The 24318-nt window shown below is 57.4% G+C and overlaps 2 protein-coding genes across 5 annotated transcripts in view; one reads left to right on the forward strand and one right to left on the reverse strand.

The window, feature by feature from the left end:
* Positions 1–17218, forward strand: part of GTPBP1 (GTP binding protein 1) — a 38592-nt gene extending 21374 nt beyond the window's left edge. For 2 of the 3 annotated variants that reach the window (XM_019446900.2, XM_019446901.2), the window contains exon 12: positions 14374–17218. In XM_019446900.2, coding sequence (XP_019302445.2) covers positions 14374–14502 — 129 coding nt within the window. In that variant the 3' untranslated portion in view covers positions 14503–17218. Of the gene's footprint in view, positions 1–891; positions 6487–14373 lie in introns of those variants that run through there. The other variant, XM_019446899.2, reaches the window with a different exon arrangement.
* Positions 4733–24318, reverse strand: SUN2 (Sad1 and UNC84 domain containing 2). 2 transcript variants are annotated; one of them, XM_019446897.2, is made up of 18 exons: positions 24080–24318; positions 20981–21139; positions 19915–20105; positions 19425–19562; positions 18748–18843; positions 18175–18268; positions 16905–16975; positions 14560–14675; positions 11930–12187; positions 11442–11519; positions 10929–10972; positions 10201–10366; positions 9636–9857; positions 9227–9311; positions 8717–8832; positions 8393–8560; positions 7980–8072; positions 4733–6483 (listed from the first exon to the last, which is right to left on the reverse strand). In XM_019446897.2, exons 2-18 carry the CDS (start codon positions 21100–21102, stop codon positions 6370–6372), a joined length of 2172 nt encoding a protein of 723 aa, XP_019302442.2. In that variant the 5' UTR covers positions 21103–21139; positions 24080–24318; the 3' UTR covers positions 4733–6369. The 2 variants fall into 2 exon arrangements, with proteins under 2 accessions (XP_019302442.2, XP_019302440.2); XM_019446895.2 differs by lacking the exon at positions 24080–24318 and having other exon boundaries at positions 11930–12184.

The following is a 24318-nucleotide window of genomic DNA, read 5'->3' on the forward strand; positions in this document are numbered from 1 at the left end:
GCCAGTCTGGTCCCCTGACCACCTCAGGGTGGCAGTGGGAGGGTGGCTGTTCCTCTAGCCGGTGGGGGTGACAGGAGAGCTTCGGGCAGCCTGTGCTCAGCTGCCGTGTCTGCAGTTCCTAGAAGGTGCCTCCCCTCCAGCTCTTGGCACGTGAGTGCTAAGTGTGTGCTGGTTGTCTCTTGAGGCAGAGCGTTCTTCGAACACTGTAGAAAGCCCTGTAGAAAGCCCAGTTTAGTCGGTCCTGCTTAGCATTTGGTGTCAATAATCAGAATAGAAAATTGTCAGGGGTTCCCTCTCTGAGTAAGAGTGCTTGCGGTCTGTGTGGGGGGGGAGTGGGGTATGTCCGTGGTGGTCCAGAAGGTTGGAAAGGCCCTGCCTTAGAGGGTCGTCCTGCGTGGCAGGGGTGGAGTAGGTGGCCTTGAGCCCCGTGCCAGTGTGGTTGTCGCTCGGCATCTCCTGTTAGGTTTGTCCCCCAGTTCTGTCCCGTTCGCCCCCTCATATTGCTCCTTCCGGTGTCTTCTCCATCTGACCCCGCTTTGGAGAAGGAAACTTCTGCTTGGACCTGTCCTTTCTGTTTTCTGTCCCACATTGAGCCTTTCTCTCCGTATCAGTGGGGGCAGGTGTTGGTTCCTGCTCTCCTTGTGCTTCTCAGAACGGCTCACTGTCGTCAAGTGTGACCTGCCCGCTAGGGAGGCAGGGTGGATGGCGGCTCCATCTGACAGAGAAGTGCTGTGCTCTAAGTCACACAGTAGCTGACGGCTCGGGCTAGGCTGGGACCATACCGCCTGCTGGCTTTCCTCCCGCCCCTCTTCCCGCTGCCTTGCCCCTGTGCCGCCCTGCCCTGCTCCCAGTGGGCCACTACGTTTCAAGCTCCTTCTTTCTCCCTTTCAGCCCAAGCCCAGCAGCGGGGGCCGGCGACGGGGGGGCCAGCGTCACAAAGTGAAGTCCCAGGGGGCCTGCGTGACTCCTGCCAGCGGCTGCTGAATCTCCCCTGGCCCACCCCCACCACCCAAGGGATCCTTGTACTCTGGCCACTGTGCCACCAGATGGGCCAGAGCAGCTCTGACCACCACCCGTCCTCCCCCAGGCCACAGCTGGAGCCTCATCATGCTCCCCCCACCCCCATTTTCCAGGGGGGTTGTAATTTATAAGCTGAGGAAGGTGGCCAGACTTCCGGAGGACTGACCATCATCTACCTTCTTCCCTGCCTTCTTCCTTACTCACAGTTTTTGTATATCTGGGCCCTTAGTTTTTATTCTTTTTATTATCTCTCTCTCTAGTGTGTGTGTGTGTGTGTGTGGATGTGGGTGTGGGTGTGGGTGTGTGGGTGGGTGGGTGGGTGGGTGTGTGGTGCAGAAGTGTAGCCAGTCAGGGCCCTGGCAGTCTTTCTCCTTTTATCCTCTGTGGCCACCAGCCTCCAGGAGCTGGCTGCCTGCCCATCTGTCCATCCGTCTGTGTGTTTCTGTGACAAACTTTAGGGGCTTTCAGAAGCTGAGGAGCACATCACTCCTCTGTGCTCACCCTCCTCCCCTGTGCTCATTCGTCTGTGCCCAGAGCCCTCTACAGAGCCGGACTCAGGGCTTAGGGGATTCATCAGTGTCTGCTGCTGCCCGAGCAGGGAGCCTTCCTTCTGGGACTAGGGGGATTTTAGCAGAATGGAGCGTGGTGGCCTCCTTTTTTCTCTCTCCTTTTTTACCCCCTTAAACCCAAAACCGTGTTATGCCAAAAGCTCTTAAGTTGTAGCCTGTAGATGTGTGGAGGGGAGTGGCACTTGGATTGTAGGACCCTTCCTGCCCCTAACTCTGACCCTTGCCACTGACCCAAAGACAGCAGGTGGGTTTTTTTTTTTCTCCTTGGAGACAATCCTGTTTGCCTGGCCAGGCCAGGGCAACTCCTGCTCTGCTGATTCTGCTGAGCTGAGGCTTTGGCCCTTGAACTTTAACTCCGGATCTTGTTGGGCCTGGGGGCACTGATGGCTGACCTGGACTCGCATCAACTCGCTCTGGGTCCTGCTCACCGGCACCTCCTATTGGTGGGGATGTGTTCCTCTGAGCCAGGCCTGGGCTAGAACTCCTCTTCCCTACCACAGCCCCGCCGTGTTGCCCCAGCTGGCTGCTACAGGAGCACAACAGGGAAAGGTCTGAGCCCCAGTTTTGGAGGCCCCTGTGGGGGTGTGGGGAGGTTAGGTAGGGGGTTGTGAAAAAGATTCTTCCAGGCCCAGCACAGAGCATTAAGCCCTCTGGAAGATTCACCGCCGGGGGTCCTCCAGGCCAGAGATGGCACTGTGGGGCCCAAACGAGCCTGGCCTGAGCTGCAGACAGAAGCTCTTGGTTTAGGGTGGACTGGTGGGTAGAGATACGTTCTTCTAACCAGGGCAGACACCCAGCTGGCTGGGTCCTTCCTCAGCCTTGCCTTCTTCCCATCCCAGCCCTCTCCATTCTTCTTGCTTCTAAACTGCTGGTCCCTTCCCCTCCCCTCCTTCCAACTATTTCTAGTTACCACTGACCCACGGCCATGGACTGACCGGACCGGCACAGAAAATAAAAGTTTGTTCCAAGTTAATGGTGTCATGTTCCCGGCCCAGGCCCTCCGGGTGGAGGTGCTGCCATGGGGAATGCTGGCTGTGCCTCTCTGGAGCCCCCAGCTGTGGAGCAGGGCGGGGTCAGGAGGAGCCCAGCTTCTCCTCTCGGGCATGTGTGGCTTCAAAACCCGGGCTCCTCTGCCAGCGGTGACAGGGGCCAAGCTGCCAATCTTCTCTGACCCTCAGTTTCCTCGTCTAGAGCCAGAGGTAAGCGCCTCTGTCACGGGGGTTGTGAGGATTCGGTGAGAGAACGTACGGTGAAGCTGTGATGTGCCCAGCACATGGGAGGTGTCCAGTGAACGGTCCCCGTGCTGCTTACCACTGCACCAGCTGCCAAGTCCATGTGGCAATAGGCAGGCTCGGAAGGAGAAACGTGGTGTTGACAAGTCTCTGTGATGTGGCTGTGCTGTTGGGTGTCTCCCTCACTTGTTTGATTTTGAAGCTACTAGATAGGAAAGAGGTGGTGTTCCATTTTTCCGGTTAGGAGACAAGCTCAGAGAGCAGTCCTCCAGCGGGCACGTTCATTCCTGCACCGGCCCACGCCGCGGCCATCCGTAGGCAGCTGCTCTGCTCCTTGCCCTTTGGCCCCTGCCTGTTCCTCGGTGTGCTGTGTCCTTCTTGCTTTTTGACCTGGTTCTGCTCATAGGGGCCTCTGCCCGCTGGTGCCTTCGGAAGTGGAGGACTCTAGCATTGGGCAGCGCCCCCCCCCCCGCTCTCTGTCCCCGTGGGAGGTGCTGTGGCGTCTGTGTTTCCACAGGGTTTCTCCAGGGTGGGACCTTGTTTTGCCTGAACTCTTTTGCCCCTAAGAGCATCACCGCTTTACTTTTGGAAGCTGCGGCCTCCACCCTGGCCTCTGTCCTCAGACACTCAGGAGGTTGGTCTGGATCTGTGGTCGCCAGGCCCACACCTGCTGGCAGGGGCTGACTGAATACAATGTTTTACTGTCATTAACAGGGACTCCAAAGGTCCCCTACGGGTCTCAGCCCTACCAACTCTCACTTTGGAACAAAACACCAGCCCTTTTGTAGATGATAAAGAATAAAGTTGTTAACTGATCATCTCGAATGGCCAATCCTGCCCTTTCTGTACGTGCAGCTAACATTTGTGGTGTCTTTAGTTCAGTTGGGACCCCTGTTCTGGCTTACTGAACAGAATAAGGTAACAGAATATGCCACGGCGCAGAGGGAAATGCAAGCTTGGGGGTCACGGGGCGTGCCTTGGGGAAAACGGGGTGAGAGCTGCGCCCCTGAGGAGACAGTAGGACTTGGACGCGGGCAGGTGGGTGGTGGGCAGAGGGCACACGCCCAGCCCGGAAGCACACAAGCAGAGGCACGGAGCCCTGACTGTGCGTGGCAAGTCCCAGGCACGCGTTTACTGGTGCGGCTTGGGGACATCCCCTTTGTTGAGCAGTGGCGCCAGGTGCAGAGCAGGTGTTGAGTGAAGTAAGGGGAATGGAGCGCGTGGTCGCTGGGGGTGAGCCCCAGGACCGGCCTTTCCTGGCGCACGGGACTGAGCGGTTAACTGGCCCGAAGCCTCAGGGCTGGATTCACGTTGCACCTGCTACTGTCTCCTGTGGTTTATCCCCAGCCCCTCCCTACTGACTTGTCCCTGCCTTTATTTTCTCAGCTGCAGTGGGGACCAGCCCTGGGTCAGGTACCGGGTACACTGGAAAGCGTGGTTGGGGCCCACCCCTGTCCCTTCAAGCGGCTTCTCGGGAGGCACTGGATCTGGGGACAGAGTTACAAGGAAGGGCCAGGACCTGTTCCCCTGAGCTGGTAGGTGCGGCTCTGCAGGGGCTCCATCCCAGCACAGGTACGAGGGGCAGATGCCTAGTTCCCGTGGGGAGGATCCGCACTGAAGGCAGATGTGGTCGGTTGTGAAGCAGGTAAGTTCTTCTGCCTTCTGCTCAGATGGCACTGAGAGATGCGGGGAAAGCTGCCCCTTCACACTGGGGTGTCTGTGAGGCCTAGTAAAGCCACCTCCCTTCTTTCTCCTGCCAGCCCCTGAGCCCAGAATCGCAGAGCAGGGCCTGCCTCAGGCCCCGTTCCAGCTAGGTTTTAGTGGAGAAGTCTGGTTTCTAAAGTTCAGGAATGAGTCTTTGGGGCATTGTTTAGGCTCAGACTTCAGATTAAAAAAAAACTACACACTCTATTAATCCTGGGCATAATTTATTTTTTTTTTTTTTGCATAGGCATAAATTAGAATCTGGAGATAAAAAATTCAGAACCAATAGTGCAGCATTTGTGACAGGAGAGCGCAAAATGAAACCTGGTTGTCGGGGGGGGGGGGGGGGGGGGCGGGGGCTGAGCTGGGGCCAGTGCCAAAGGCCCACAGGTGGCCTTAGGCCTCACCTTCCTTCTAGCTCCATCCCCTTGGAGCCCATTTGGGGCTCAGCCCTGTTCTTACGGCACCTGCCTGCACCGCAGCCCCCCCTTGGCAGCCAGGTTACAAGGAACTGAAATCACCCGGTGCCCCACAGAACGGGGCTAGGAATCAAGCCCAAAGCTTTTCAGTTAAAAAACAGACCTTGAAAAATATATACATAATACAGCAGAGTCTGCTGGGTCTCAAAGCCCTCTCTTCCCCCAGCCCACACCCCTGACAGCACCCCACCCCCCCTAGAAAACGAGCCAGAAAGGAAACGATCTGAGCAAGAGCTGAGAGTCTCAAGGGAGTAGCTGAGCCCCTTACAGTCAGGTGGTGGTGGGACAAGGCCCACAGTGCAGACAGGCCTCTTCCCACCATGACACCCTGAATGTCACCATCATTCTCATTGGACCATCCCGAGAATCTGGGGAGTATGCTGCTCCCCACCCTTTGAAGCCTACCCCAGCTGCTTATGGCCTCAAAAGGCAGGTCTGGGCTCCCTGCACCTTGGGGGAATGTGGCAAGCTTGCTCTGGGGCACAGGCATGCCCTAGCAGGAATGGGGAGCAGAGTGGGCCTCGGTCCCAACATCAGGGGAGAGAGAAAGCACTAACCCCAGCAGAGGGGGAATCCTACCGGCTGCCCCTGTGACCCCTCAGAGCCAGAGAGGCAGCCTCCCTTAGAGGCTCATAGGAGCCCGACCCTCAAGGGTATGAGAAGCCCCGTGGCCCACTCTGACCCAGAACACATACAGTGTATAGAGAGGCCTTTGGGGGACGTTAGGGGGTCAAGCTCCGTAGGTTGATGGCACTAGATTTCTGGAAGAGCCCGGCTGCCCTGCACAAGCAGCTTCCTGCCTGGGGCTCAGCCCCAGCCTGCACTGTGAGCACCTTCCTCCTAGAGGACGTCACTTCCCTGCCTGGTGATAGGGGCAGCTCACCTGCCCCAGGCCCTTGCTTGTCCCACCCATGGCTTTGGCACCTGCTTCATTCACACGCCTCCCAACCGCAGCTCCTTGGGTGCCAGCCCCCCATCCTGGGTAAGGGGCAGACAGGTTTCACCCACCTTTGCTGGGACGACATATGTCCACTCACTGCCTCTCCCCCTGCCTCATGATCCCCCATGATATGCTACATATATACACCCTCCCAAGAGGGGGAAGTAGACACCCAGTGCCTGGCACAAGGAGGTCACAAAAAGGGACGCCGGAACTTGCTGTCTACCTCGAGCTGCCCCGCGCTAGGAAAGCCCTGCATATTCTTTCTTGTCTCCATCGGGCCAGAGGTTCTTGCTCCTGGAAGTCAGTGCGCTGGTCAAGCATGTGGGGAAGGGGCAGGGGTGCTGCTCTCCCACTCCCAGAGAAGGGGGCACGTGCTGGGAGGGGCTGGCCTCCCAGCTGGCTGGCAGCAGCACAGAGAAGGCCTAGTGGGTGGGTTCCCCATGCACCCGGAAGCGGTAGATGCAGGTGTACTCCGGGTGGCCCCAGTTAGTCAAGATCCGAAGCTCCACCACCTGGTATGTGGCCATTTTAGTGTCCTGGGTAGAGAAAGAAGGTGTTAAGAGTGTCCCAAGCCCTCAGACCTCGCTGACAGGAGGGCAGAGAGGGGGACAGCCACCCCCAGGGTCAGATGCCCCCCTCCCCCACCCCTCCCATAGGCCTCCACAGCAAACTGGACTGCAAAGCTCCTGTCTTCAGATCATGGAGCAGAGTTGCCAGCTTGTGGGCCGAGGAGTCCCAGGGGCTTCAGAGGTCCTCTAGGGGCCATGACCCACAGCCACATAAAAATGGCCTTGTAGCTGAGGACCAGCCAGATTCATTCCAGACAGATGCACAGGAGCTCTTTATCATGGTCAAGGGACACAATCACTGTCACGGAGGATCTGATATGTGTTGACGGTGGAAAAGAATCCTTTTACTCTGAATTAGGCAGAGTTTTCTTCCTCAAGTTCTTAGCAGGCCTCTGTCCTCTTTGCTCCCAAAGCCACGATTTTTGAGCTTTCGGAGCAAATGGCCCCCAGTTCGACGCCAACAGACACAGCGCTTTCCCGTTCCCTTCCCGTCCTCTGGCCTTCCGCACAGCCGCTTTTCCTCTACTGTCTCCTAAAGGCTCGGTCAGCACACAGCCCCCGGACGTGCCAGGCACTCCCATGGCTCAGTCTTTGGTCCCCTGGTGGCTGCACGGGACTGGCCCACAGGTGCCTCAGACTTGGTGGCCAGACCCACTCCTGCAGTAGCCTGCCTCTTGGCACCTGGGACAGTCCTCCCCTCCCCCTTCTCCACTTCTGTCCAGTCTGACACTTGCGACTGTGTATCTACCTCCTCTCCATCCTCACTCCCGACACTCTCCGCAGCCACTTCCTGACCGGTCTCGTCCCCTGGATGCACCGTTCACACGGTCACATGATCTGACTACAGCGCACGGTCTTGTCACTTCTCTGCCTAAAACGTGGCAGTGCCCACCCCAGCCCCGGGGGCCAGAACTCTTTGGCCTGGTAGCCAGGCCTGCCCCTCTCCGGCCTCCCTTCCCACCACTGTCCCTTTGCCACCTCACCCAATTCTTCACCCCTAGTGTAGCTCTCAAGCTCCCGGCACAGCATTCATCTGGGCCGTCAGAACATTGATTTCTTGGGGCTGCCGGGATCTGGGAGCCTATCTCCTGGGGTGGAGACTGGCAATCTGCATTTCTAACAAGGCCCTGGGAGACTGATGCCCGTTCAGATCGAGGCCAGAAGTCTCCCTCAGAGCCCTAGCCGTGCGGCACTGCCTGAGGCCTAGGAGGACCACCCTCTGACAACTGCCCCCGGCTCCCCGTCCGGGATGGGCCCCTCCGTGTGGATGTCTATGTGGTGCCTCTCCTGTGCCACTTGGACAGCTGTCCCTGTTCCCTGCCTCGAACTGTGGGGAGGCAGGGGCTGTGCCTATTCTTGACCTGAGCCCGCGGTGCCTGACACGGAGTAAGTGCTTGGAAACCATCTGCCGAACGGATAGGAAGCCGAATATACCATTCCGCTGGCACGGCGGAGTCCCATACCTGAAAGTAAAAGGTCTGAATGGGCTCCCCATCCTGGTCGTAGGTGAACTGGCCAAGAAGTGTCCCCTCTTGCTGCGCATCTTCATCAAATCCCTGAAAAGAGAACAAAGGATGGAGGGAAGATCTTGCTCTTAGACGAGTGCCCCAGTCACCCGGGGAAGAATGCTCTCCCTTCCTGTTCCCACACTGGGTCCCCCGCCCCCGAGCAGATCAGCGCCAGCCTTGGTAGGACTCCAGGGGCCTGAGCACTGGACGTGGGTTCTTCCAGCGCAGCCTAAGCTACCATTTCCCAGGCTGGGGCTTTCCCTTCCAGATCTGCCCCCTTCCTCCCAAATAATGGTCCTGGCTCTATCCTTGGTAAAGACTCACAGGGTCCCGTAGCCCCTCTGACCCCCCAAAGGTAGAATACTCACAAAGATGGCAAAGTCCTTGGGGGCACTGGAGATGGTGCTGTTGGGGGACAAGGACTTGGGGACGTGCTCTAAGGTGACAGCAGTGGGGCGGATGCGGGCAGAAAGGCGAACCACAGCAAAGCCCTGGGGCCCCTGGAAGGCCCAGCAGTTGCCCGGGTGCACATCTGGCTGGGGGGACGAGGAGGAAAGGAAGTCCCATCGGCACGGGGCGGGTGACAAAGACGGCCCACCCTGAGCACGGCTTTTGCTGGCTCAGGACGGGAGTCACCCAGCTATGCAGGCGACCTGCTCGGGGCCCCTGCTGCTGCCCTCACAGGTACCTACCTGGAGAATGACTCGGGGCGACTGGGAATGGTACCACAGGGGGATGCCGAAGAGACTGAGGAGGGCCGTCTTGGTCTCATAGGTCTCAGAACACCGGGTGCTGATAACACTAGCCCCTGAGACAGGAAAGACAGGCAGCGTGGGCACCTAAAGCTGGACCCCAGCAGGGGAGGGAGGGAGACGCTGACACCTGTGCTGCTCACCGGCCCAGGGAACTCGAGAGGGGACCCCTACTGCCATGTCCTCCCTCAAGGCGGGAGGGCAGATGCCCCAGGCCGTCTTCAACCTCACCCCAACTACAGCTGTGAGCGAGCATCAGTTTCCCTGGCCAAGGATGGTATTCCGTTCATCCGGACTTCTCCAAGTTTCTTCGCCTGCCTTTGCTGTGATTCCTGCCCATCTCGAGCCCTGCCCGCCTAGCACCACGGCTGCCCGGCAGAAGCCGGGGGGGGGGGGGGGCGGCCAGCAGGGGACCAGGCTCTGCAAAGTGGGGGGAGCGCACACACACACCTCCTGATTCCAGGGCGTAGTCCACCATCCCGATGCGGTCCTCACTGTAGCGCTTCAGGGCCTGGTTTACAATGCGCTGCACCTGCTAGAACAGGCATCCGAGGCAGCTGCCACGAGCAGCAGACCCGGCCACCCTTGGGCCCCCACTGCTGGGGGCGAGGGAACCCCGGACTGGCCCCCTCCTGTGCTGCGCCACACACTGGTGTCCAGCCACACGTGCCACTTAACCTAGATGTGCCCCCCTCGCCCCCACCAGCCCCAAAGCAAGCACCGGAGCCTCCCGCACGTGGTCTTGGGACGTACCGGGAAGCTGGCAGTGCGCGACTGCGCGGTCTAGGACTCCCAGGGAGGAGGGCGCTGGACGAGGGGGTGAGGGTGGGGGTTGTCCCCAGGGCCCCACGGTCCTCACCTCCTCTGTCACCCCGATCACGCCTTCCCTCTGCAGCGTCAGCCCCAGGCTGGCGGCGGCCTCCCTCGCCGACTCGCCCCGCATCTCGGCCACGTGGGCGAGGATCCTGCCCTCCAGCTCCCGCAGCTGAACTTGCATGTCTTCCTGCTGAAGGAGCCCGTTGCGGGTCCCCCCGCCGCGCAGAAGGAACTGACTGATCCAGGCAGGGAACCGGGACTCCACCTGGCGGCAGAAGGAAGGTCTCTGAGAGGCTCATGGGGACAGTGCCGCTGTGGCGGCTCCTGGCTGGAGTGGAGGGGCGGGAAGAGAACACAAGCCGGGAAGGGAAGGGAAGGGCCAAGCACACCCCGCTAGTCCACCTGAAGGAAAGCGTTACGACCAACTCTCCGTGTTACTGGTAACAAAACAGGAAGAACTGCCTACGAAAGCCAACATCTGGGCCAAGTCCAGACTCAGGGGACTAGCAGGCCACCAGGGCAAAAGGCTCTCTGCCGTACAGACTCGTAGGACAGACACTCTCAGAGGACACGGTGTTCGGCAGGGGACTTGGATGGTTCCAACTTACGTCATCCCTCACCGCCTGCAGCTGCTGGGGCAAGAGGCCCACTTGGTCTGCCACCGAGCTCTGCTTCAGGCTCAGGGCCGCCAGCTCCTGCCGCAAGCCTGCCAGCTGGCTCTCCAGTCGCCCCAGCTCCTTCATGGAGTTCTCTCGGAAGGACTCTTGGGTCATCCTACTCCCAAGGAGAGGAGAAAAGAGTAAGCCTTGGATCTCTGGTGAGGTGTGAGGCCACGCCGAGGAACACAAGGGGATCCCCTAGTTGGCTCCCGACAGAAGTGAGTGCCCAGCACCTGCACACGAATGCAAGGCCTCCACCTAGGGACCCTGGCTGTAGAACACAGCCCCAGTGCCTTCGAATTGGCTTGCCGATCCCAACGAGCGAATTCTTATCCTGTTCCCTTCCTAAGACCAGAGCCATAATTCACTCTGCCTCGGCCTCTCCATCCTCCACACGGGTGGATGTCTGGGGCACGGAAGGCAGCCTGCATGCGTGTGTACAGAAAAGGTAGCGGGTCTACAAGTGAACCCACAAATCCCAGTTCTCTTGTGGTGCCCCTCCCGCACCCAACCGTTCTTGCCCTTCAGATGTTCCTGAGCTAGTTTTCAGCCATCCCGTCTCCGTTCAGAACACAATCAGAACTCTGCTCCGGGGCTCTGCTCCCCAGGCCTGCCAGGGTGTGGGGTGGAGGGGTCGGGGGTAGAGCAGACCCAGGCCGGATGGCAGTGCCCATTACCTTTGCCACTCGGACTTCAGCTCCTGGAGTCGAGCCTCAGACTCCTGTAAGCAGGAAGAAGGCAGAAATACAACATATGCCAGGCTCAGAGCAGTCAGTCTCCCAGAGCAGGATCTATTCTGTCTGGAGTCTCTGTTCCAGCAGAGCCCTACCCCAGGCTCTCCTGACTGCTCCGGCAAACATTAACCACCTCCTGGCCTAGGTCCTCATGAGAGGCTTGCCCCATCCGCATGCTTAGGCATGCATACATTCCCTCATTCATTCAGCATCTTATACCCAGCACAACAGGCCTCTTGAAAGCGACCCTTCCTCAAACACACCCCCGGGCATCCCTGCAAAGCATTCCTGTGCACGTGGGTTCAGCCCCAGCAGAAGTCAGGAGATGACACCCCCACCGCATCTAGTGTCTAAGCACCCTTTGGGAGAACCAAGCTGCCTCAGCCCAAGAGCAGATGTTGAACTATAGATCAGGGCGCCACTGGGGAGGCCCCAGGCGCCCCTGAGTCCACCAACCTGGGAGGCCTGGACGATTTTCTTGAAGAGGTCTTCCGAGTCTTGTTGATGTTCTGCTCTCAGGGTGACCAGCTCTTCCTGTCAGACACAGGGGAGCGTCTTGAGGATTTTACTGAGTTACGTGCAGAGGGAACTTACAACCAGTAAGTGGCAGAACTGGAGACTGAACCAGGCCCGTCCGCCTGCAAACTTCGGCTCCTGGCCTTCGTGCCACAAGTGCTTCTCAAACACGCAAGACCCCCTTGATCTCTGCTGCGCCCCTACTGTGCCAGGCACTCTGTGGTCTCCTGTTTCCACAGTCGGGGTTGGGAGTGCACGGGGGAAACCTGAGGGTCTCCATTTTAGAGGAAGGAACGAAGGCTTAGAGAAGGTGAGTGACTGCCAAGTGACACGGCTGTCCCTCTCATGTCAGGGTGTGCAGGGCCTCGCCCCTCCACCCCACACACCCACGGTGTCACCCACACGCCACTCTGCTCACGCTCAGAGACCTGGATCCGAGCGGCGGTGTCCCTACGGAAGTCCTCCTTCAGGGCAGCCTCGCGGCGGCTCACCAGCCCTTCTAGAAGCGCCAGGGTGTCCTCGTGGCTCAGGCCTACGTGGCCTCCCCCACCAGCGGCCCCTTGCCGCAGCTCCAGACGCTCCAGCCGCACAGCCTCCTTCTGCCAGTTGGAGGAAAATTCGGCAGCGAGAGCTTCTAGGCGCCGCTCCAGAGAGTGTACCCGGGACAAGATGCGCTGCTCAGCCTGCTAGGGGGTGGGAGGGAAAAGCCATAGAGGTGAGGGGCCTAGGACAACAGTGCTTCCTGGAGAGAAAGGGAAGGGAATCCCAGGAACACCCAAATGTGAACTCACTGGCCCTGAGGACCACCCGTGCTCAGCGAGGTGAGTACCCCAGCAGGGCAAAGGGGTACCGCGAGTATGCAGACACGTGGTGACAGAGTGCAGCACAAGGTCCTAAGGACGGGTGCGCAGGCCAGGCGGGAGGGGACACAGCGCCCTCTCCAAAGAGGGTCCAAATGGAGGAACAGGTCCAAGAAGAGGACCAGAGGAGCGGCAGGGTGGCCTCCCGGGCCGGAGCCAGCCCCCTTCCCTCTCCTACATGTGTGCGTATGCAGGAAAGCGAGCGGCCGACAGGTTCAGCCGCCCACTTCGTTCAAGAGAACTATGGGTAGGGGCGCCTGGGTGGCTCAGTCAGTTGAACGTCTGACTTCGGCTCGGGTCATGATCTGGCAGCTGTGAGTTCGAGCCCCACGTGGGGCTCTGTGCTGACAGCTCGGAGCCCGGAGCCTGGAGCCTGCTTCGGATTCTGTGTCTCCCTCTCTCGGCCCCTCCCCTGCTCACACTCTCTCTCTCTCTCTCAAAACAAACATTAAATTAAAAAAAAAAAAAAAAAAAAAAAGCTATGGCTAAAAGATGAAACAATTTGAAGAGGCTCTCTTTCTTCTAACTGGATGGCCCACAGAGTAGGTAGAATAAGTCCTTTGGACTGGACGGTGGCACCTGATAGCATGCCACGAATTTTGAAAACCTTGTTGGCTTGAAAACAAAAATCTTTGCCAAGAGAAATTATAGTCTCTCAACTGTCAATTAAAGACCGGGGCCGCCTCCTGAGGGCAGAAGTTGCTTCTGATCTTTAAATGTTGTAACATAGGCAGTACATCTGCAGGACTGAAAGAGCAAAGAGTGACAAGTCCTCTCCTAACCTGTGTCCCATCCACCTGGGGCCCTCAGCCACTACCGGCTCCCACACCAGGCAACTATTTTTATTAGTGTCTTTATGCAAACGTAAGCAAGTACAACAAAGGTGTGTTCGTTCTTTACCTCCTCCTTCTCACAGAAAAGGGAGTCCTGAAATTGAACTGCACTTAACATCCTTACTAACGATTCCAAAAGGGAAAGTTATAATGCCAGAATAGGTCATGATGTGATAACACGGCAGTCGGGAAGGTAATATTCGCCAAAATAAATGGTTAAAAATGTGCTCCCCAGTTAAATTCGGCAAGATACAAGCAAAATTCAGATGTCATTAGGGGAAAAAGAATGAAAAACTTTTCACTGGTGACTTCGTGACATGTATGCACACATTCTGGTTATCTGTGCCCTGTCACCTCCCACGCCACACTGCAGGCTCCTTGAGGACACAGCCTGGGCAGCCTCGGGCAGAGTGCAGACAAGGCTCTTGTCCTCCCGTCCTCCCTGTACTTGTACCCTCTGCAGTGTGGCCTCGGATGTGCTATATCAAGAGGTGGTGTCTACTCCGCCCCCTTTTTTAATGTTTTTATTTATTTTTGAGAGACACAGCATGAGTGAGGGAGGGGCAGAGAGAGAAGGAGACACAGAATCTGAAGCAGGCTCCAGGATCCGAGCTGTCAGCACAGAGCCCGACGCGGGGCTCGAACTCAAGAACCGTGAGATCGTGACCTGAGCCGAAGTCGGACACTCAACCGACTGAGCCACCCAGGCGCCCCTATTCCCCCCCTCTTTGAGTCTAGACTGGCTTTGAGATTTACTTCGGCCTGGAACGTGGAGGAAGGGACAGTGTGCTAGTTTTGAATTGAGGCCTGATTTTGCTCTTGTGGCACCACGGTCGTCTGCTAAGAGAACGAGGCGGGGCTTGCCTGCTGGATGAGAAAAGCACGTGTGGCACCCAGCCTGCCCCTGCTGACCCAGCAGCCCGTCCCTGCTTAGACCAGAAGAGCCACCCAGGGCACCCACGGGCTCGTGAGCCAGTCGAATGCTTGCAGCTTTAAGGCACTGATTTTAGGGGTGATCTGTTTGTGGTAATCGGTAACTGACCAGCCCATCGCCTTACTCTTAGAAGATGCTGAGGAAATATTTATGAAACTATAGAGAAGGAACAAAGTAGCTGAAACGATTTGTCTGATTCCTTTTCCTTCTGTTTTTGTTTTGCTTTGTTTTTGTGTGTGCTTAAGATGGCAACTGATTTGGGACAATTTGGAGTCCTATTTAAGCACAAACCGCTCTCCCAGTGCCTGTACCCCAAACAGCAGAGACAGGACAAGGCAGTCTACCAGCTAGGACACAGCCTACAGAAGCTATAAGGGCAGAGAAATCAATTGCAAATACAAGGTGAGGACCCGTGACCCTAAGCCACTCACCTGGAAGTCTCTGGACTCCCACACGTCATGCTGCCTGCTGCCGCCCTTCGCCGCCCACCAGGAAACCATCGCAGGGCGGAAGGTCTGCAGCCCATAGGGGTAGAAATACCAGGCACCTGTACACAGAAGAGAGGGGGTTATCCAGGCCTGTGGCCATAAGCCAGAAGGCACACGCTGCTGAAGACGGCGGCCTAATCAACATGGGTTGTTAGCAGCCTGTCCCATTCTGCGAGCTGGGCTGCTGCTGGAAGGCGGTACGAGGGATGGAGGTTCCCATCATTCTCTGAGGCAGCAACTTCCACCTGACGGTCCCAGAGTATGTGCTTTCTCTCTCCTCAGGAATCCCCATCTTTCTGTAAATGGCAAAACTCAGAGAACATAGCTCTAATAAAGCTAGGGATGATCCAGAGGTACAACCAGAGGACCTGATGGTGGCTCTCAGCCAAGACTGTCCGGCAAGATCACCCAGGAAGCTCTTTGGGCACCTGAGTGGCTCAGTCACTTAAGCGTCTGACTTCAGCTCAGGTCATGATCTCGTGGTTCATAGGTTTGAGCCCCGCATCAGGCTCTGTGCTGACAGCTGGGAGCCTGGAGCCTGCTTCAGATTCTGTGTCTCCCTCTCTCTCTGCCCTCCCCCTCTCGTGCTCTGTCTAGGGTCTCACTCTCGCTCTCAAAAATAAACATAAAAAAAAGAGAAGATCACCAGGAAGCTTAAAAATACCCAATATCTGGCCCCACTCTCTAGAAAATGAATTCACTGGTCTGGAGTATCCCTCTATAGGTGAGTCTTAAAAGCTCCCCAGGTAACTCTAATGAGCTGCCATGGTTGAGAATCCCTGAAACAGGAGACACCTGCTAAGAGAAGGTGCTTTTAACCCAAGACAACACAAGGCTGCAGCCACAAAGACGCCCGCATCTTGCTTCAGGGGCCATCTGCTTGTGATGTGTTTACTCCTGAGCTTATGCGTGTGGGGTGGGGCATGAGGGCACCTGGCGAGCCGTATCAGCCAGTGGGTCTCCATCCCAGGGAGACCACACTTGCCACTCAATCATTGGCCGTGAGCAGGTACAACCGGAAGCACACGCCCACCAGGCTTTCCATCAGACCCTCTGGACACACCTCACTTAATGCACTCCCTGAGCAGCCCACTCCGCCGGCCTTTCAGGCCCTCCACACACATCGGCCCCATCAACCCTAGGAGGCCATGGTGAAGCTCAAGTTAACAGAGGAACTCCTGAACAAAGCACTATATGATCGTAAAGGGTCATTATTACTTCAAGGGCGATGCCCAGTTTCCACTGGACGTGAACAAGCTGTTCTTGTAACAGCAAACAAAAAGGAAGTCAACACTTGGAAAAATTTTCTACCTGGCTGTTAAATAAAATAAATACTAGTTGAGTAGATGCTAAACCTATAAAACCAGCTCTAAAAAAAGGTAAAGCGTGGTCTTTATAAGTTAACTATAAATTGGTACAATAATTAAAACGGAGCCTGGGGGCCATGGAGGCAACTCACGTGGAATCGTGAGACCGCAACACTGTCAGATTAGAAGCTGAACACGATATATATAAATAATGATTACAACTATGTAGACCACGTCAAAGTCCTAAGATAGAGAATGGAACACCACCAAGCATCTTGTGAGGCTCTGTGCTGACAGTGCAGAGACTACTTGAGATTCTCTTCCCCTACCCCCTCCTCTCTGCCCCTCCCCAACTCATGCTTTCTATCTCAAATAAACAAAAAAAAAATTTTTAATGAAATATCTTAGTATAAAAAGGCAGACTTCTCTTTACAACTTTATTGTTTCGATCTTAAAGATTGAACTTGATGTCGTAACAAGAATTCACTCACTCAGACTACACCCTGATTTGGAATGCAGGGAAAATGACTACTAACAACAAGATCCCTGGCAAGATCCCTGCTTTTTACCCCAATACTCCTGTACTAGGGCACGTTCTGACTCAGATGGCCCCAAGGATGCTCTATTGACATGCCAGGCAGTCAAGTGCGGCCACCCAAACAGAACACAAGATCAGCGGATTGGGGCATATCCCTTCTCACCCACTGGACACCCTGCAAATGCCACACAGGTCCAAGAGGAGCTAGGAGGGCCAGACAGGAGTGGCCGAGAGCTTGGGACTGAGCTGCCCAGGCTCAGTCTGACTCCACTCATCCTGCCTCTTCCGTTGCCTGTAGGCGATCACCATCCCTTCTGGTTTTTACGTGTCCGCTCAGCGCCAGCCCCCCCCCACCCACACTGCCCTGCCCCTCTGGCTCACCAGCTCCATTTCGGCCTGGCATGCTCGTCCTACCCCTGCCCTGCAACACCGGGCAAGCTTACCATAGGTCAGGCCGGTCAGAAGCAGCAGCAGCAAGAGGAACCACAGGAATGTCTTCACGGATGAGAAGCGCCTGGGCCACAGGAGGGGACAGCAGGGGAGGAAGAGGTGTCAAGAGAGCATCCAGGGCTCTATATCCCTGCTGGGAGTCTGCAGAGGCTTTCCCTGAGTGCCAAACTAGAGTTGGGAGGGGGATGCCCTGGAGCATCTCATCTTGCCAGGGCTGGACTGGAGACTTTTAGAGCTTTGCCTGCAAGTCTTAGAATAATGGGGACAATGCTGACTCTGAATTTTATTGATGTGATTAAAATAAAAACGGGGTCTTTGTAAAACCTGAAATTTTCATATGTACAAGTCCTCTAACCAAGCAATTCTAGAAAAAAATACAGAACTCCTTAAGCAATATTTTCCTTTAAAAAATTTTTTTTAACATTTATTCATTTTTTTGAGAGACAGAGTATGAGCTGGGTAGGGGCAGAGAGAGAGGGAGACACAGAATCTGAAGCAGGCTCCAAGCTCTGAGCTGTCAGCACAGAGCCCGACGTGGGGCTCGAACTCACGGACCGTGAGATCACGACCTGAGCTGAAGCTGGATGCTTAATCGACTGAGCCGCCCAGGTGCCCCAACAATATTTTCTTGTAGAAAAATATGGAACCTTCTTTTGGTGACACGGATCCACCCTTGGCCCTCTTCTCAGCATAATCCTCAGCCAATCATCCAGCCAGGATTACGTCCAGAGGACCTTGACCTCTTGGCTCAGTCTTTTTTCCCGGCTCTGCTGGGTCAGGGACTTAGAAAATCAACCCACAGCATCACGCAGCGCCTATCCCTGGCTTCTGAACACCCAGCAGAGAACACCGGGTTCTAGACTGCCCCAGGGCCAGGAGGAAAGCTGAACTTTCCTCGGAAACACCACTTGTTGGGCCAGAGCCTGAAACCTGACCAGCCAGAGTAAGACCAGGCTGTCAGACTCAGACGCGGCTGGATGGGGGCTGGCATCTAGCAGGAAGTAGCCAAATAACAGGAACCCATCATTTCAGAATTCTCCCTGAAAGGCTACTGGTTTGGAAGGCAACACCTGACTCGATCCCATTATCTGTCAGGCAGAGAGGGGCTCTGGATAGTCTACTCCTTGCTCACTGATTAAAACTACACGTAAACTCGAGAAAAAGAAACCTTCACAGAAAGGACATATACAGGTTTAGAAGCCTTATCGGTCCCTTCTGTCCCAGGGCTTTCTGAGTCATTGTCAAGGTGGGAGTCTCGCTCACCTGGTTAAAACGAAGACATCGAGGAGGGAGGCAGCTGTTGTCAGGCGATACCAGGTGGTGCCAACCCACCAGTAGAGGAGTCCAAACAGCCGGCCTGGAAGAGGGACCGTCAAGGCCTGAGTGTCGCCCTCAGCCAGCGGCCTGCAGCTTGTGGTTTCAGAGCATGACTGTCTCCACCTGCAGCCCTCCCTGCCGCTACCCCCGATGCTGACCTGCCGGTGCACCTGTCCTCGAATCCCACCTGCCTACTCTGCCAACACTCTCCATCCTGCTCCACAGCTGCTCCTGCCCTTCCGAGTGGGAGCGTTAGAGTGTTGGCTCCTGGTTTCCAGTGGCTTATTCTAGGACGAGCTCTCCCTGCTCGTCCTATGGTCTCTCGGTGGGATGCCCAACCACAGGGAGAAGGGGGAGAAGGGGGAGAAGGGGGAGAAGGGGGAGAAGGGGGAGAAGGGGGAGAAGGGGAAGAAGGGGAAGAAGGGGAAGAAGGGGAAGAAGGGGAAGAAGGGGAAGAAGGGGAAGAAGGGACTGCTGTAGAGAATGGAAATAGCCGTGCACAGAGTAGCCAGCACCCACCTGGAGAAGTGACCACCATCCAGAAAAAAGAGGCTGCCCAAGAGGCTGCGTTCCTTAACCGTGAACCCGAACCACGGTGGTCAGTCTCCGAGTATCCTGCGGGGACAGAGAGGCCACGGCTCAGTCCGTCCTCCCTTTTAAGAGCCCAGAGACAGGGAGACTGCCTATTATTTATCTTCTCCTTTAGACTGTGAGCCGAGACCACGTATCATTCTCCTTCGCATCCCCAGAGCGTCACCCAGGCCTGGCACCTAGCGGGTCAGTAAAGGTCTGTCAAAGGAACACAACGGGAGGTTTCTGACATTTTATTTCCCTTGAGCTTACTGTCTGCACCCCTCTCCTCACCAGCAATCCTTCGATCCGTCGTTCCGAGCTAGACCAAAGGGGTCAAGCAGCTCCTACGTGTGAAGCGCCCCGTTAAGGCAGACACAGCGGAGTCGACCATAGGCTGCTCCGACTGACAGGGACAGGGCAGTCACAGTATGTCAGGGGCCGCCCCAAGCCTGGGTTCAGGGTGCCACGGTGGCATGACCAGGGGGTGCCCAGCTGGTCTGCGCAGGGGCCTGCCAGATACCACGCTCTCTCAGGCTGGCAGGGGGGCACCTTCCCCGGGCTTCCCGTCACCTCCCCCAGCAGCCCCAGAACCTGCTGGAGCGTATCCCCGAGGCGTCACCCACCTGCATAGTCATCCTCTGAAGAGTAACCTGAGGAGGACCCCAGGAAGTCCTCGGAGCCCTTGTTCTCAGAGAGCCCGTTGAGTTTGCTGCTTTCGGTGCCACCCGTGCCTCTCCTCCTCCTCACCCGCAGATCCTCACCTGAGGAGGGAAGAACTCGGGGTTCTCCTGGGGCAGGAGGCTATCCCGGAGGGCCTCGTGGAGACACCTTGAGGAGCGTTTCTGACGGACAGGTGGAGCTGCCTTGAGCTTCCTCCTGAGCTCCCCGGGTCCATGGGGGGGGAGGGGGCTCCGGGCTTGGAGCAGCATCGTGGCCACCTCATTGTCTGAAGTGGCCTGTGGCCCCTCTTCTGAGGGCTTCTGAGGACGGGGAGCCCTTCCTCTGGCCCGGCGGGGATTAGGAAACCACTGGGGGGGGGGGGAGGGGGGAGAGTTTGGACCTTAAATTTCCAGAGGAAGCAAAGCCTCTGGGAGGCAGGTTTTGGACACTCACCCCAGTAGGGGTCGCTATGCAGCTGGTCGTCGAGGATGGAGCTCCTGGCAAGGGAGGCGGCCCGGGGGCTGCCAAAGTAGGACTCCCTGACCACCGACTCGCTGTAGTAGGACGTGTGCGTGTCGGAGGAGGGGCCCAGCTGCGGCGCTGGGGAGAGGCGCTTCATGTTGGCGGACTTCCTCTTCAAGGTCCTGTGGGAGGGGAGCCGGGAGGGGAGAGGAGGGGAGCAGGCAGGTGAGCCCAGCCGGGAACAGGAAGGGGAGCCGCTCCGCCCGCCTCTGGTGAGTGGGTCAGCCTTGTTGCCAGGCAACTGACAGCTCCCAGCTGCCGACTGCGCTAACCACAGGTGCAGTCGTTGCCCCCGTTATCTCCAGATCCCACCAGCAGTGAGTGATGAAGGCAGGATTCAAATCCAGGTCTCTAACTTCAAAGCCAAAGTTTTTTGTAACCCCGCCCCCCCCCCCCCCCATGCTTGTAAGGGAGTAGCAATTTCAGCCACCCACTGAAAACCCAGACCAACTCGACCTGGCCTCCCAGGGCTAGCCAAAGCCTCGTGAGCGGTTATCTGGGCCTCAGATCTGCAAGCGGGGCAGGATGAGGCTGGCGCCTGCTGTAGCTCATTTGCCATGCTCCTCGGACCGGGACCTCTCCTGGGCTGCCTCTGCGGGCCCCGCTGAAGCCCTGCAGAAGGTACTCCTGGGTCTGGGGAGGATGGTCAGACGGGCACATCCGTCCAGAGCAGAGAGGGCTCCTGTGAACCCAGCCCGCACTGGCGGGGTTTCTGGCCTGGCTTATTCTCGAAGCTGCCTCTCCCCACTTCCTGTTCTCTGACCGAGAGGGCAGCAGCCTGGCTTACAATAGGGGGAGAAGAGACAGCAGGGCTGGGGCCTCGCATCCTCAAAGGTGCGAATGCTCCCCCTCGGCTGGATACGGGCACCTGATCTCTGCCCAGTCAGGTGGCGACAGGACAAGGCTGTGCAGCGACCTGCCCAAGCCCTCTGCTCAGCAGGTCAGCGCTATCCGTGGGTGGCCGGGGCGGGGTGGGGGTGAGACGGCAGTCCCCTACCTGAGAGGGCTGTCTTTAAACAGGGTGCTCTGGCTCCCCATCACCGAACTCCCTCCACTGCTGCTGCCGCCGTCATCATCGCCCTGGGAGTAGCGCGTGAGGCGCTGGCTTCGGCGAGACATGACGAGGTAGGATGGGGCCTCTCCCCCTGAAGAGAGTCTTGGGACAGAAAGGAAGACCAGTGAGGCCTGGCGGGGGCAGGTGTTTCAGCTCCTCCCGGCGAACAGCCTACCCCCTGCGCATTCAACACAGACAGCCCCAGAGCTGGGGACAAGGGGGCGTGTACAGAGCATCTCCCGGCACCACCCACCCTGCCGCCAGGCGGCCCTGCCTCGGGCTCACTTAGTGCCCAGGTGGCCTCTCTCACGGTGCTTTCCCCACGCTCTTCTGGCTTTCGGTTTGACACGGAGCTGCCTGAGAGGCAGAACCGGACCTTCTGCAGCCTTTAGCAAGTAGCAGAGCAGGTGGAACGTGAGAGGCACGCAACAGACGCTAACTGAATGCCTTTGATCGTTACTGCCCACACAGAGTCTCTAGTCGGGCCATCCCACTACGCTGCCCTCCCCCTGGAGCTGGGTGCGCCCGCCTTCCAGCTGTTTCTCTTAGAGGGGACACACTTTCTTTTCCTTGTGGCTAGACTCGTTGACTCAGGGTCCCAATCCAACGCTGACCGGAGAAGACCTTTCTGGGGTGAGCCCCACCTACATCCTGAAGGTGTCCGCATACCGTAGCCCCTCAGTGATCATTGTAGTGCAACATCAGGGCATCCTGTATGATGATAATTGTGATGACGGAATACTTTGTTAATGCCTCCTGGGTGCCCGGCTTCTCTCGCCCTCATTTCTGATCCTTATGAACATGGGAGGTACCATGACAGCCACTGTGCAAGGGAGGCACCTGGGACCCTGAGACGACCAGTGACCTTGCCCACAGTCCCCTAGCCTGTACATGACAGAGGCAGGGTTTGAGTTCAGATCGGACAGGTGGCACAGCCTGGCTCTTTCCCCCTCTACCATAACGTTTTCAAGTTGCTTTAGGAAACGTGTGTCCCCAACCAGAGTCTTTGACGGCCCTGAATATGCACAGAACGGGTTGTCACACGACAAATATTTGTCAACAAACTAACAAAACAGGGAGGTGGAGCGGCCGTGTGGGATCACAGTCAATCCCTGCTGGAGCGAAGAAGTCACCATGTGCCGTGGGAAATCAAGGCTCTGGAACGGATACCGAGGACTCGAAGCCAAGGTGAAGAGTCGTGGCAAAAGGCGGTGTTTGACAACCCGGGGCGGGGGCGGGGGGGGGGGGATTAATCAGCCTTTCAGATGTAGAAACCCAAATTCAAAATCTCAGATTTCCCGTGTGAGGAGTCTCAATGTGGTGCCTTTGCCTGCCCATGCTACAAAGTCTTTGTTACACTTAGGCCCCCACAAGAGTCCCTGGTACTTGTGACTTATTATCACTTCTCATATTCCTTATACTATTAGTTCCCTAGGTTGTGCAGTGGGTATAGGCTCTAGTGTTTCCCAATTCCAGCCTATGGAAACCAGAAGGTCTGGTTAGTCCAGCCGGACAATTCAGAAGTCCTCTTCTGAAAAACAAGCAGCCTCACGTCTCGGTCTGACTGGCGTCTGCCCAGGTAGGATGCCCACCTGGCATCCCCCCCCCCCCCCCCCCTGGTTTTTAGCCAGTGTTAGTAAAGGGACCAATCGGCAGTAGCCAAAGCAGGAAGCTGGCCTGGCTCCTTTTCTGTATTCCTCTCCTTATAAGGTAATGCCACCCCCACTACTGCCCTCCCCACCTAAAAGCTCCAGATGCTCATATAGACTCCTCTTCCTCAACCCCCACCTGCTGAAGTGGACGAAGCCTTCACCCGGGGCGGGGGGGTGGGGGGGTGGTGGGGGCAGAAACAAAGCAACGTTTCTGCCAACTCAAGCTGCTGTTGGCAAGAATATAAATATTCAGACGGAGGGGTGAGGTGGGGAGGGGGGGGCGTGGGGAGGTGGGGGGGCTGAAAGCATCAGCAGTCAGCACCCTCCTCCACCCCGCCCCCCCCCAGGCTTCTTAGTCTTTGCTGTAGTCCTAGTATTAAAAAAAATAGTTTGCAACTGAGTCCGGTTTCAGAAAATGAGAAAGGTCAGGGCCTGAATCTTCCAAAACAAAACAAGAAATGAATCTCTAGCAGCTCGAATCTTTTGCGGATCTGAATAGACCCCACCCTCACCAACACACACAGTTAAGAAACCCTCAAACAAAACATCCCTCCCCGCTTCTGTGCTGAACCACATCCCTTTTCTCAACTCCACCTTTCCCCACACCCCCCTCAGCAAACTTCTATGGCAGTGTCCACCTAATCTGCAAACTCAGATCTCCGGCGACTTCCACGGGACGTTTTCACACTACTTTCCCTCGTGGGACCTGTAAAACGCTCCAGGGGCTAACTCCCTTCTCCCTTCATTTTCCCCACGGGCTGAACCTGCAGAGATTTTTTTTTTTTTTTTTTTTTTTTTTAAACTAACCACGCGCCTTCCCTGCGGCTCTGCACTAAGTCACACTCCCGCCTCCTATTTGTTTGGTTTCTTTTTTTAAGAACTGAACAAAATGGGCCTCCCTCCTATTCCCGGAGTCTGACGGGCAGAGGGCAGAGAACTGCCTGTCCCTGGAAACTGCCTGCCTGGCACGAAAACACAGGCACTGCCCTGGGCCGGTTTGAGGTAGCCCGGTTCTCGCTCCCCTCCTCTCGGGGAGGTTCCGCCCCGGGGAAGTCCCGCCCGGAGACATCCGCCCTCCGGGCTGACCAGTGGGCGGCCGGCCCCGGGGACGGGGGGCGGGCTGCGGAGATGAGTCAGGGCGGCTGGCCCCGGCACGGCGCTGGCCCTTCCCGACCGGCCCAGGGGCGTGAGCCAGGCGGGGCTGGAGCCTGGCCCGGCTTGGCCGGGAGAGGAAGAACCAGGCCTGGGCAGCTCGGCCCTGGCTGGGGCGGCCCGACGGTGACCCCGGAGTCCGGCCGGGGCCCGCGGGGAGGCGGGAAAGGCCGGCCTACCCCGCCTACCACCCTTGCCCCGCACGTCCGCCCGCCAGAGGCCTACCGCCGGCTGTTACCTGCTGCCGCGGCTGCTCCGTGCGGGGCCGGGGGCGTCCGAGGCCCGCTGCGCCGCCTGGGCGCGCCCCCTTCCCGCGTCCGAATCCTGCGAGTGGCGCTAGGCGCGGGGACCCGGGGCGCGCGGCGCGGGACGAGGCCAGCGGGCCGGAGGGCGCAGCAGACAATGAGACCCGCGCAGAACCGCGCTGCGCGAGTGGGGCCGGCCGGCGCGCGCGTGGCCGAGTGTGTATGTGTGCGT

The sequence above is a fragment of the Panthera pardus genome, unplaced genomic scaffold (assembly GCF_024362965.1).
Source record: "Panthera pardus isolate Hobbes unplaced genomic scaffold, ASM2436296v1 HiC_scaffold_6, whole genome shotgun sequence".
NCBI lineage: Eukaryota > Metazoa > Chordata > Mammalia > Carnivora > Felidae > Panthera > Panthera pardus.